Source organism: Epinephelus lanceolatus, chromosome 20 (genome assembly GCF_041903045.1).
Source record: "Epinephelus lanceolatus isolate andai-2023 chromosome 20, ASM4190304v1, whole genome shotgun sequence".
NCBI classification, from domain to species: domain Eukaryota; kingdom Metazoa; phylum Chordata; class Actinopteri; order Perciformes; family Serranidae; genus Epinephelus; species Epinephelus lanceolatus.
The window spans coordinates 9885114-9899054 of NC_135753.1; the positions used below are offsets into that span (position 1 = coordinate 9885114).

The 13941-nt window shown below is 41.9% G+C and overlaps 1 protein-coding gene across 1 annotated transcript in view; it reads right to left on the reverse strand.

Moving 5' to 3' along the window:
• LOC117264661 (cadherin-6) overlaps window positions 1-13941 on the reverse strand; it is an 83044-nt gene that overhangs the window by 10187 nt on the left and 58916 nt on the right. The window contains exons 7-8 of the mRNA XM_033638809.2: window positions 7769-8022; window positions 326-462 (exon numbers count right to left, since the gene is read on the reverse strand). Coding sequence (XP_033494700.1) covers window positions 326-462; window positions 7769-8022 — 391 coding nt within the window. The remainder of the gene's footprint in view (window positions 1-325; window positions 463-7768; window positions 8023-13941) is intronic.

A 13941-nucleotide genomic window follows, 5' to 3' on the forward strand; every position in this document is an offset into this window, starting at 1 on the left:
AGAAGGCTTCTCACTAATTTGTTATATAATAATTACAGGAAACCTCAGGATTAAAAAAGCCTGCTAAAAACTTTCAACTAAAAGCCTTTGCCATATTTTGAGTGTTGATGGTGTTGGAGTTCTACTCAGGGCGGGAAACAAACACCACCTACCAGCCAATAGGGGGTGAACTGACAGTGACTATTCTAGTGCTTTACAAAACCCTCCTTTTTCACTTCAGCACAACATTCAGAGGTTAGTATAAATCCCCAAAATCCAATTTGGCCAACAGACCAACAGAAAGTGGGTGAACAGAAATGTCTGCTTCCCATCCTGTTGCACTTACTGAACTCCGTGGCGATGACGGAAATGTTGTGCCAGGCGTTCTCTTCTCTGTCGAGCTCCCTGAGGATGAAGACTGACCCGTTGCCTGAATGGACGTTGAACACTCTGTCCATGTCCGTGCGTCGATCAATAGAGTACCTGCTCAAAACACACACAGAGACATCGGCTTTAAACCTATGCGCTCAGGCTTTGTGGAAGTGTGTCACATTCCCTGGGTGAGGGACACAGGGAACAGTCACATTTACAGAGTTTCTCAGGTGTGAACTGGAGTGAAAATGGTCACATTTACTGGTGAGTCTGAGTTAAACTGACAGTCTGCGTGGTTAGAAGGGTTTCGGCAAGCAGGGGGTACTCAAAACAAGTCTCACTAAGCATGATGGACTTGTCTGCACTCTGCCATTATTTCCTTTCTTTGCTATTCATACCACACAAGAATGCATTAAGAAAAAAAGATGAATTTTAGCATCAATCCAAGCAGCGGCTTGCCCTCAAAAGAAAGGCCAAGTTTTTTTGAAGAGAACAAAATTGGTTTTCACCTGCACAAATGAGCCAAACTACAGGAGGTAATAAGCCGCTTCTAAGCATTTTCAGACTACTGTTTAAAGGGTCACTTTACACAAATCAAAAAAGACATATTTTCTCAATTACCCTTTGTGTTATCTAAGCATGCAGATAGCTTCAGGTTTGCGTGCACAGCTTTGGACATATCCGCCTCTGAAACATCTGCCATCGCACAAATACAATGGTGTATGGAATTTCACATGTGCTGCGAACAAACTCAACAGCTCTTTCCTTTTACAGAAACAATGTCCTGGTAATAATAATAATAATCCACAGACCTAACTGTCAACAGTCCTCACATCAGGGACTATTTCATCCTTACACAGCTGGAGGTCTTATCCAGATTTACCAGGATATTGTTTCCAGAAGGACAAGTTAGTTTTAAGTTTTTCAAATGTCCCCACAGTTCCCTTTCACCTCCACTGTATTTAAAAAACTAATCAGTGATCATACATCAACTGCAGCCCCACAACATCCAAACCAAGGGATTGGATGCTTCTGTCACTCTCACATTGATTGGCAGGGTTTTCTACAGATTTTCTCAACTGCTTTGACAAATACCTGGATAAAATTTTGACATGACTGAAGTTCTCAGAACTACCAGCTTATTCTCTCCCTCCAGGTAATGCATTTCTTGTTTGATTTCGCATAGAATCAAATGCTTAAGTACCAACGTCTTGAACACCAAGCTGCAACTTTTTGGAGCTGAAGAGCGGAGCCAACGCTAAAGTTCCAAAAACTGCAGTTCCTCGAATGGCCACTTGAGGCTGGCTCGAAAAGCAAGTCAATACCCACAGACCCCTATGTTAAAATACCCAGCTTTACAACAGAAATAAACATGTTCACAGCCTGGTACAGGGATCTCTAGATCATTTTCCTGTTCTTGACAACTATACAGGGTTTAATTTTCTTATAACTCACCCATTTACGCTTTATTAAGACTTAATGTTCAGCATATTTAAAGACGTGGCTTCTTTGAGTGACGGGTAGGTGCCATTGTTGACAAGTTGCAGATTAGGTAACATAACAATTGTGTAAAACCAGATTATAGGCATAGTCGTAGCTGTTGTTATTTCAGTGGGTTTTCAGTTCATGAAAGTAGCCTAATTTGTAACATTTTGGGTGAGGATGTTTAACATTTCCGATATTTTGTTCTAATTGTTTTCGGGTTGTTTTTAGTGAGTGAAAAGTATTAGCATTAGCATTTTCACAGTTAACCAAAGACTGTAAATGCACCGTGCTAACCGTCTGAATTTGGTAACTTCTTGCTTCAAAAATCCAAGATGGCGACAGTCAAAATGCCAAACTTGAGGCTTCTAAAAGGGAGCCCACAATTCATGAATGACGTCACAATGGTTACTGCCATTATTTTATACAGCCCATGTTAATCAGATATAAAACCAAAACTCTGCATGACTAGATATGAGAGTGGTTAGGGTGAAGTGACTCTTTAATATATACCCCTTTACCACTAAAATTAGCACATGTATGTGGGTTTTTTAAACACAGGTAAACCTGCTAAAAATAGGATATAGACTCCTTTCTCTTTGGCTGTAGATTGGAGCCATATACACGGCTGGAAAAAAGGTTAGTAAACAGCAGAAAGCAGCATGGAGGTCAGTGAAAATGCCACTATGTTTACCTCTTTTTATATTGGTTTTACTTATCCAGTCTCTTTTTCAAATTCGGTGCAGAATAGTTTGGACAGAGACGGATGGTATTTTGTGGTGGCTTGTCATTGCATCTCATCAGTAAAAGAGCTACAGTGAGCACATTCACCCTGGTGTTGTATTTCTATAAATGCCTATTGGAGCCAGAGACGATAATTACCCCTAACTACTGTACAGTCATTTCCCACAAATCCAGATGTAAGTGGGTGTTAGTGGGTTTTTTGTGCAGTGGGAAAGGGGCTATATACATGGCACACTGTCTTTCACTGGGTCAACAGTCTCGAGTAGTCCTGTCCTGTGTTGATGACGGATTTATGTAAGTGTTTGCAGTCCCACTCATACACACATACACACACGAGCCAACAGGTTATCCAGTCGTGTTGTTTTTCTCTGCTTCCCAGACTACTGTGATACATCAGTGTGATTAATGGAGTAGCAGGCATCAGGAGGGCCGGCGTAAGAGGGAGGAGACCCCCAAGGGGAGACTATGAACCTGGGCTCTCAATGCACCGCTGCACCGCTCTCCCCTCTCCGCAGTTCCTCCCACCCCCCTCCACCCTCCCCTCCCCCAGCCCCTCCCTGCTGCCTCTCCTGCATCAACCATTTTAGTGTCTTTATCTAAACACTCCCTCCTCATCTCTGCCTGCCTCGCCTCCACTCCTTCCACCTCGCCGGCCCAACAGTAACTCTAACCTCGTTAAATCTGCGTCGGCCGTGGGCTTTACTAATTGCTTTTCTAATATTCCCAATAATTCAGCTGGCTGGGCCTAACCCTTCCCCTGATTAATGGCAGAGAGATAACAGCGCGCCTCGTCCTGACCGGGCATCCAAAGTGCTGCTCTCAGCAGGCAGGCAGCTGGCTGGATGGGAGGCCAGGCAGAAGGACATGGAGGGTTACAGAAATGTTAGTGATCAGCGGGTCGGGACATATATCCTCTTTCCTCTCTACAGAAGCTACATGGCCGGCTGGCTTGCCACAGTACTTTCAGAAGATATCCTTCAAGAACAAGAGTCAGTGGGAATCCAGCAAAGTATTGATTTGGGGATTTGCAGGTCAAAAGATGTCTAGCTTTGCCTGGGCTATATTTGGATGAAAAGTTTTATAGCTGTTGAAGAAATCCCTTACCCATAAAATGATCATTTGTATATCAGTGACTCACCCTGTGTTACGTGTGGAAAAACTTTTTTCTCGCATGCCTCCGAGGTGAACGATGAATCTATAAATGGAGAAAAGTCTTGCTGAACTGAAGTTTGAATTCTGCTCAGTGGAAAGCATGAGCAGAGTTCAAATGCATAGGCTTACCCAGGTGCGCTACTCATATGCATAAATGTTTTAAATAGTAAGGTTTCAGTAAAAATGATTATTGTTTTACTGTTGTAAAGTTTGGCCCCCATTGTGCCCAATTCATCAGGAATTTTCTCTGTTTTTGGATTCCTCCTTTACAGTGGAGGCATGCAAGAAAAACTCAGTTTTCATCACAAATTAAACCAGTGGTCCTCAACCAGGGGTCCTTGGGGGAGCTGCAGGGGGGCCCAAGAGAAATGGGGAATAACATAGTTTATTTTCACTATTTAATCCACTGAAAAATTGAGCCCAATGTGAGCAGGAGTCATAAGAGCGAGTTTTCTGATCATGGGTTTCATTTCCCCCATGGCTATCTCCTCAACTGTGATTTACAACTGAATTCTGGTTTTCATCATATCTAACAACAAAAAGCTTTTCAGAAGGACGACCCTAAAGCAAAATGGAGGTCCATAACCTAGTGTTTATTAATTTAGGGTCCTTGAGAGGAAAAAGGTTGAGAACCACTGGTTTAAGCAACACTTAAATTACTATATGTGATATTCTGTCAAGTTTACGTTCATGTCTTGGTGTCCGGTACCCGTTTTATTTTGAAATGTGTTCTCATTGCGTTTAGTGTTTCTTTTACTTCCTGAGTTTTCCTGCCTTTTTTTCATGTGTTTCACCTGTGTCTTGTTCTGCTCACCTGTGTGTGGTTAGCAATCAGACCTTGCGTATTTAAAGCCCAGTGCTTCCCACATGCAGTTGCCAGATTGTGTTCAGGCTCTCCAGCCTTTCCTTGTGTTTGATTCCTTTGGTTTTGACTCTGTTTGGATTTATGGATTTTGCTTTTTATGTGATTTCCCTGAACTGATTTTTCTGCTTGCTGACTTCCTTCACGTGTTTAACCCCTGACCTCTAAGTAAAGATTTGGTTTTAATAAGCTGTTGTTGGTGTTTCATGTTTTTTCTCTGCAACTGAGTCCCAGTTTTGTATTGAATCTTTCCACTATATTGCAATGTAAAGTGAGTCCTACCTACATTTCAAAATATATTTATGTAAATGTTGTTGAATAGTGGTTTTATGGAATTCAGACGACTAATAAAAGCTTGTGATCACATCACATCATAGACAACAAACAGAATCTGCCTGTAGTCAAGAATTGAAGAAATTCGTTTTTTAATGACTGTATGCTCTTTAATAACCTCTTATTCATGCTCGCCAACATTGACTGCTTTTGAAACAAAGTTGAAAGCTCCAGAATAGCTGCAAAAACGGACCTTGAGGTCAAGAATAAACTTTGAACCTGAAATTTTTGCTCACTTTAAACATAAATCACTAACACAGATCTTTAATTCAGATGACCAAATCCACTCTTACTGACCACTTTGGTGTTTGAACATGGTGCGTTATTATTTTAGAATAAAACCGAAGACTGATGACACTTTGAATAATTATTTAATTTTTAAATTGTTTGATTTTTCACACCAAACTATTTTTTTCTGAAGGTCTGCCCTCGGTAAGACAGGAAACAGTATTTAGAAAATCGCAGCTCTAAAATACTTTATTGAAACCAGGGTGGATAAAAAACATTTTTAGAGTTGGAAGCTTTTTAAAACTTTTGGTTATCTGCTCCCCATTCAAAAAATATCCCTGCATGTGTGACAAGAGGAAAAAATTTAATTTCAGGACTCAGAACCTTGAGTATTGTTCATGTTTTAAGGGCTTGAACATAATGAGTTTCCATCATACTGGCTTGGGATGACACTGACTGCTTAAATCTAATAGGAAATAGGTCATTAAGATCCTGTCGAATCCGCCTGTGTTCTTGTGTCTATATGCCGCACATACTGAATGTTCAGGCACGCAGACACCCTTGCTTACTGAGAGATTTGTGTACACATCCATGCCTAAGTGAGCTCCTCTGTCGCGGCGAGCGAATGAAGATAACCATCTCTGTGACTTCCTCATGCCAGGCAGCCTCCGGGCTTTACCGGCCCTCCTTCTCCACTGCGCGGCTTTAAATGCCACGGGGTAGCTACTTCCTTGATGATAGGTGATAAAAGAGAATGATATCATATTTGACACCTGCAATAAAGTGGTGGAACTTCAACCTTGAGAGCCAACTCCCTTAGTGCATCATAAAAATGAAAAAGTCTTTGAGACAGAGTGGAAGGCGCAGCCTCACACCTCGCTGCCATTACTCCCATTTAATAGAATACTTGCATAATTTTGTATCTCCATGAATTTGTGAAGTTGCGTAGGTGAACTTCTGTCACATTTCAGTAGTTAGCAGAGTTTGGTATGTCTAACAGAACAATGTGTCTCTCTGCCAAGGCCTTATCATGTACTTTAATGCTGTGATTATGTGTATGGTGAAGAAACTCTCAGGACAAAGATCCACTTTGGAGCTTTTTAACCACATTTCTAATAGTCAAATAATTCATCTTAAGGTGCTCTATGTGACATTGACAGAATTAATATCACAGCAAACAGATTTGCTATTTAAAGATAAAGTGGACTAATGGCGTGCTGACCAGAGAATGAGGTCACGCTCCCTGTGTGTGTGTTGTAATCCGAGTTAATCATGAGCTGGCACCCGACCTCAATACGATGTCATTAAGACGTTGGACTCAAATGTTGGACAGATGCTAAATTGTGGTTGGAATAAAAACCATTCTGGTGACATTTTAAATGTTTAACAATTGTGTGGACAATAACGTAATGATGTTTGCAGATGTTCGGTTGGTTTTCCATATCTTGGGACTAAATGTTGTTACTCTACAACAAGATGACAGTGGCATGAGACAATTGGAAGATGTTGGATTTTGGTCACTTGATGTTACAACCTTAATTCAACCAAATATCAGTGTCTAATGATGCTGGTGGTCAGCTGGGTCTGTTCTTTGCTATGGAAGCTGGTCCAACCACATGTGCATGTTGGAGCATGTGTCCACTTAATGCGTGTATCCCAGTGGGTAGCTCTTTGCCGCCACTTTGTGCTGCCCTTATAAGGTGGTTACTGCTGATAACACTGTCACGACCCATGGTGGTGGAACGCCATTGTCATGGAAGTTTAATGCCCACCCTTCGCCTCTTAGCTCTGTCAGCACTGTTGCTGGTGTTAGCACCATTAGTTGCTAGCTGCTAGTTTAGCTACCTCCATGTTGAAGCTGTGTGCAGGCAATCCCAGCTCAGATTCTTCATCATAGATATGCTATGATGAAGAATGCTGCATACAGCTCTCTTAATTGGAGCCCTTTCATTGCTTGAATGCATAAAGTAATAAGTTCTGTAATTGCCTGACACAGCAATTCAGGACCATTTAAATTAATTTAAGAGCATACACAAAAAAATTCACAATTATCAGAATAAAATTCCTCCAATTTGAAAACTTGAAAGGACGACCTCTTTTATAAACCTGTGATTTACTTAGTCGCTTCTTCCTGAGCTTTTGGTCATATCATACATAGACTGTATAAAAAAAAGTGGATGTCGCCTGTATAACATCACCTATTAGTTTGTGGACTACTGCTGTGACGCCTAGAATTTGCTATGTTGGCCTTTGTTGTTTTGTTTTTTTGGAGCCAGAAGTAGATGGATCTGACTGAGAATCAGAGGACACCGCTATGGTAGCGACTTGTCAATCACACGGTAGCCACACCCTAAAGCATACTGTTTGTTTTACTCTAAATGGGACCATTGAAGAAGACTTGGGCCTGGTGATTGACACCCTAAATTCATCAGGAAAATCAGTGGTGTTGCCCCCAGCCGGTCATTAGAAGGAATAAGGTTAAAGGCACCTCCGCACTGGCTTTACTTTTCAGACCTAGAGATAACCCCTTAGGACAGGCCATGGGATACATTTTAGTCCGATCAAAACACTATGAAACACTGATATGGTCCTTCAAGATGTGATGTGGTTCGGTACCTGACAAGACTGTTTTTGTCATCAGGATCGGATGCGCTGACAGAGCCAATAATGGTGTTCTTGGCTGCATCCTCTTTGACCTCCATGACGTAGCTGGCACGCTCAAAAACCGGTGGCTCGTCCACGTCCTCCACAATAATCTTGATGGTGGCCTCGTCCCTGAAGGGGCCCATGGAGAAGAAGTGGGAGTTGATGTGAGCATTCTCCACTTGAACACGGAGACTGTACTGACGCTTCCTCTCAAAGTCCAGAGGCTGCAAAACAGAAAGAAGCATGGGAAAGATGTTGAACACAACCGTGACTTTGCTTCTTTGTTTTGTTGAAGTAAAAAGAAAATTCCACTGTGACTTTTTGTTTGTCCCTTAATATTTACTTTTAAACACCCATTTGTATGCAGCAGCACATTTAGCTGTTGATTTGGGGAAAACTAATAACCATTCAGAGCATCCTGCCACATTTAATTTCAGGTCAGATTGGGATTTTATTCATTAAACTGGCAATCTTTTCCAGAGCATCGTCTAATGAGCACGTATGAAGGAGCTCAGTGTCTTGTTCAAGGACACTAACAAGACTGCTGATGGACACACAAGGGCTGCTGCAGAGCTCAGACCTGTGCTCTTGTAATCATGTAAAGGCCTTTCATTAATTGCTGCCACATCCTGACTAACGTAAAAGATGTGGCATTTTGGTGAGGAACTAGCATGATGACAACAACATGACTGGATTAATGTGTGTATTTTCAGCCAGGGAATCTGGTTGGACTAAGTGTGGTTTTGTCGTTGTTGTTTCAAATTAATTTTGGCATCACTGGGCTAAAACACATTATAAACTTTCAGCATATTGTAATTTTAGTGGTCTGGGAGAAAGCTAGACTTCTGTAGTCCCTTTTGGCTCTGTTTTCAGGCTTTAGAAAATCTAGCCAGTGATGGAAGACATTGGCCAGGGCCATTTCAGAGAGAGGGCGTTCCTTTTGGCTTTTCTACTAATGCAGATGCTCGTGGACATCCCTTTAGATGGTGAAAGCCTCATTCGATGGCAGAGAATCCTGCAGAGAAACGTACTATTCCAGCATTGGCAAGAAAAGCCTACACTGCAAAGCAACCCAAAGACACACAATAAAACACGTCAGTATGGAGGAGGAGTTTCAGAGATGGAGAGAAATTGTTGCTAATAGTTTAGAGTCTTGCTTACTGGAGCTAAAGGCTCACATCTATGGAGCTAATTTTAGAGCCACCTTGAATCACAGTATATATATATATATATATATATATATATATACCATTTGGTGAAAGTGAAAACACAACCATTCATTCAGCCAAGTCTAAAAGTTTGCTTTCACTCGCCTCTGCAGCAGCTGCTCCTCTCATCCATCCTCTAATCAATCGATCTGATCTGAACAGCTCAAATCAGTTCAACTGATGCATTTTTCACCCCGTGACTCAAAATTCCACAAAGACTTACGACTGTACTGCAAGCACAGACCCACAAAACCCTCAGAAATTTAGACAGGGGACACAGACTGACACACAGGCAAGAAAAAAGAAACGCCATCAGCTCTCACCACCCATAGATTCTTATTCTGTGGGAAACACTGCAGTGTGTCCCTTGTCTTTTTCCCCCTGCTACAGAAAACCTCACACCTAGTCAGCGACAGCAACAACCCAAATCCAGCCAGCACAAACCTCAGCTCCAGGCGACCAGACTGCGGCGAATCCAGCCAGATCAACAAACCTCCAGTGCTGCGGTGACATGCAGCACTGGAGGTTTGCGCTAGGCAAATTCAAGCCGCTACAGCTGCTGACCGAAGATCAGTCTCTGGAGCTGCTTCCAGCTCTCATCCTGATAAAGCAGTCCACAGTGGTGGGGAACAAGGTGGCGGGACTGCGGGGTGGCTAACGCTAGCTTACTAATCCTTGTCCCATTTGTTGTCTGATAAAATGACAGAGGGCTTTACAATAAAAGAATATTATATAAATCAATGTATGGGAAACACTAGGTTACTGTATGAAGTGTGTGCATATGTCTGTGATCGCCTGGTGGGAGGGGCTTAGGATAGAGAGGGGAGAGCTGCAAGAGACGGATGTATTTTCAAATTATGCCTTTCTTTTTGCCTTTTCCAAATTTAGCTAGCTTTAGCTAGACAGTCTATAGATTAGACAAATAATCTATTTCAGGTAAACTTTTATTATATTTTTTTCATCTTTTATTGCATCTCATTAATGCAGTTATTGAGCATTGATGTTAGATAGTGTTAAGTTTCTTTTGTTCTCTGTTTCTGTTTCTTTAGGCAGAAATAAAGACATCTCAACTTGGTGGATGTTTGTGCTCTTCAACTTGATTCCCTGATCCCTGCCACACTCTATGAAACAATCAATCAAAGTTGTCTCTCGCTGTCTGCTGGGTGACATCTGTTCATTTTTGTTTTATTTGTTTGTTTTTTTGGTAAATGCAGAGATCAGTGCATCAGATTGGTTTATAAGAGATGGAGAAAATATTGCGGTTTGAAGTGTCAGTGGATGGAAGAACTTTGGTGTGCCGTTTCATTTGACTGCTAGATGGAAAACAGGAATTTTAATGCAGACAAACAACAACCACTTTAATTTGTAGGGAGTATCAAGGTTGTGCGCATTTCTAAATTCAAATCTATCAACGAGGAGGGAAGATTAAAAAGACATACAAAATAAAATAATATCATGCTGCTGAAGGACACATCTGCTGAGCACTTCTATGTCTACATTTATATTTCAGATGTTAAGTTCACATTGAACAGATGACAGTAGTAAAGCATTTTGTGAATCTCGAATCAACATGGCTTCATTTTGTGGTAATTGCTTTTGCCTGTAAATATATTTATATACAGTAATATAATGTATATTTATGCAAGACCTTTTCTGTTTGTGTACATGCTTTCATTGTACCCATTTGTTAACTTAAAAGGAGGCAGCTTTGTTATTTTTCATGTGTTATCCTCTATAATCCTGCATCTACTGTACACTGCTCTTACATCCCATAATTTATGGACTGCACACAATGATTAGTAGCCTGATTCCTGCATGATTGCTAATGTTCTCTGTCCTTGTGCATTTCAGTGCAGGTTGGTGGTATGCTTCTGCTTTTATGTTTCCCTTTATGAACTTTTTTTGAAGTTGTAGTCACTGAAGGTATCTCCCCATTGATGGGGATAATTGGGGAGCGGTGCATTTTAATGAATACTGCGCCCGGCGTTGAGCAGGAGCAGCTGGATCAGAGTGAGCTTCCTCGCAGGCTGCCTACTGTACATATGAAAGGATGCCGAGTCCGTGATCGCTGGAAACAGCCAATGAAAGCATGAAAAATCCAGATGGAACGAGCCGTTTTCTGAAGCCATGAATAATAACATAATGTGAGTTGGTGATTTGCGCCATTGCATGTTGAGGCAAGGGGGGGAGGGGGGGGGGCGCACGTCAATGGGAAGAATATGTTGCTTTGAAGGGCCGGTACAAGCGGAGATGGGACACACTCCCACTTGACAAGCCCGTTTAATTAGTAGGTTCAGAATTAGGGCACGCTCACTCCCCACACACACTCTGCCCGCACACCACATCCACTACAGCGCTGCTGCGGCTACAAAAGGCAGTTATGTCATCTTCCACTTAATGATGGCATGATGGAAGCGATCAATCGAAGGCTGCAGAGAGGGCGCCTGATAAGGCAACTGGCAGATTCTGTTGAATACATCAGAAACACACCACAGCACACTGCTGAATGCTACGATCCATATTAAGCATCAATATTTCTGCTTTGGTCTCAGCTGAGAGGAAAAATGAATCTCGCTGAAAACACATGTACCAGGATGTAGGCAAGTGTAAGTTGAAATTTAATCATTCTACTGTCCATCCTGTGGCTGACAGAGCGTATGGTAATAAAAAGATTCCATCTCTCTTCTCTTTACTGAGTGCAGTTCATTGTGTGGTTTCTTCTTTGCCCAAATAAGAAGTGTGATGCCTACAGTATAAGCAACGGTGTAGGTTTGGTATAGGGGAGAGACATCAAGTGTTCTCAAACAACATTAAAAAATGAATTAAAAATAAAAAAAAAGAGTAAAAGTATGTGAATGCTACATTTACAGTAGTTATAAAAATCTTGTAAATAATAGATGATGACATTGTTATCATGCTGTTCATAATATTTACAGGCTAACAAATGAACATGAACTCATGCTTTGATTTTTTAAACTGGGGTTGTATGGGGTACTTATCCATAGACAGTGTATTAAATACAGTAGATGTTGGTCAGCATGCTCCCAGTTTGGAGCAGCAGGCTGGAGTCCAACATGGAAGCTGAGCAATCTACTGCTGTGGAGGGGTCAGCAGCAAAACATATTTTAGCCACCGAAATAATCAGTGTCAGTTTAAGTGTTTGCTGTATTGAGGGTATTTTCACAGCCCATTTCAATGGGGAAGAAATTAATGGCCCCATCAATGCTCTCCTCACAGCTACCAGACTCCATTGACAAAAACAGTAATTTTAGCTCGCTGACAACAGGAGCTGCTGGTCTACTGATGCCTCAATCAGTTGGTTAGTTTATTTTATTGAGTGATTTTGGTGAATCCAAACTAAGCCTTTTAAACACCACTAAGCACACTAACTAACTGATCGAGGCAAAGGTAGACCAGCAGCTCCTGTGTCCAGCAATGTTAAATTACTGTTTTTCTTAATGGAGTCTGGCTTTAAAAGAGCAATGTAATGGCTTCATTTTGTGGAAATCACAGTCTGACATACAGTAATGGTAAAGTAGCATAAATACCTTCCATATAGGCTACATATAAACTGATATTGATTTTTTAGGTGAGACTTTTGTTGGATGGCTAAAACACGATTTGTTGCTGACCCCTCCACAGCCGTACATTGCTTAGCTTCCATATCGGACTCCAACCTGCTTCTCCAAACTGGGGGCATCCTGACTGATATCTACTGTTTATAATAAAATGTCTATGGATAAGTACCTCATACAACCCCACTTCAAGAAAATCTGAACTATCCCTTTAATTGCTGCATTAGTAATGAACAAACTGGAGTCAAATTGCCTTCACACTTCAGTGATTCATAGGAAACGTGCGCCACTGCTGTTTCACAATAAAGGCTTTCAATTGGCAAAACACAGGGGGGTTCTTGTTGTGAACCAGTCACTGGGAAACATTTGTCACTGCGGGTAGTGCCTATTGTGATCATTCATCAAAAATATTCCACAAAACAAGGTCAGACGGTCATTTCTGGGATGCAGTCTTAAATATTGCAGGATTACAGAGAAGAAGGAGCAGCCACAGTGAGCTGTTAGATGAAGAGCTGCACACCTCCAGCTCTTCAGCAAGGTAACCACCTCCACTGTGTTCTGCTGTTGTGTGGGAAAACTACTTGTGCCATTTGCAGCATGAAATCAGACTGTGGTTGCTCAGATTGTGGATGGCCTGATGGAAAAATGCTGATTATTGACTGACATCAAGTCTTAAAACAAAGTGAGGCTGTTTGATTGAGCAGTAAACAGATACCACTGTTTTATTTCTGACCTACATGGGACCAAAACCCAAGTCAAACCAACTGCAAATAAACATTTTCATTGGTCACACTGATGCGCCTGACATTTATAACATTTAGGCACGTAATGCAGAGCCAAAGTCCAGGAACCTTTTGCTGTATGCTGTTTGCAACATATGCTAAGGCAGGAGTCCTCAGCGTTTTTCAGGCCAAGCACTCCCTACTATATATATTTTGTAAACTGAAGCTGGAAGACCGGGTCCATGTCATTGGTCCGACATCCCATTAGTCCGACGGTCCGCGGTGCTGAACGGCTCCCGGTGGGCATATTTCTGCCTTGATGGTGTGCCGCGACCGGCTCTGGGTCAGCTGGGAAAGGCTTGAGGCGAAGCAGGCTCACGGCTTATGAGTTTGTCACTTTCTTTTTCATTTTAACCCACACCATGATCTTTTCCTGACCCTAACCAAGTGGTTTTTGTGCCTAAACCTAACCAGACCTTAACCACAGGGCATCATGATGATTTCGGAACAATGGGTTTAATATGGTCGAAACAATGGGATGTCGGACCAATGGGCAGTTCCCGGAAGAGCGACCTGCAGTTGCCCAGACAGCTGCAACAGAAAGAGTCAGTGTTGCCCCGCTGTTATTTGCTATGCGA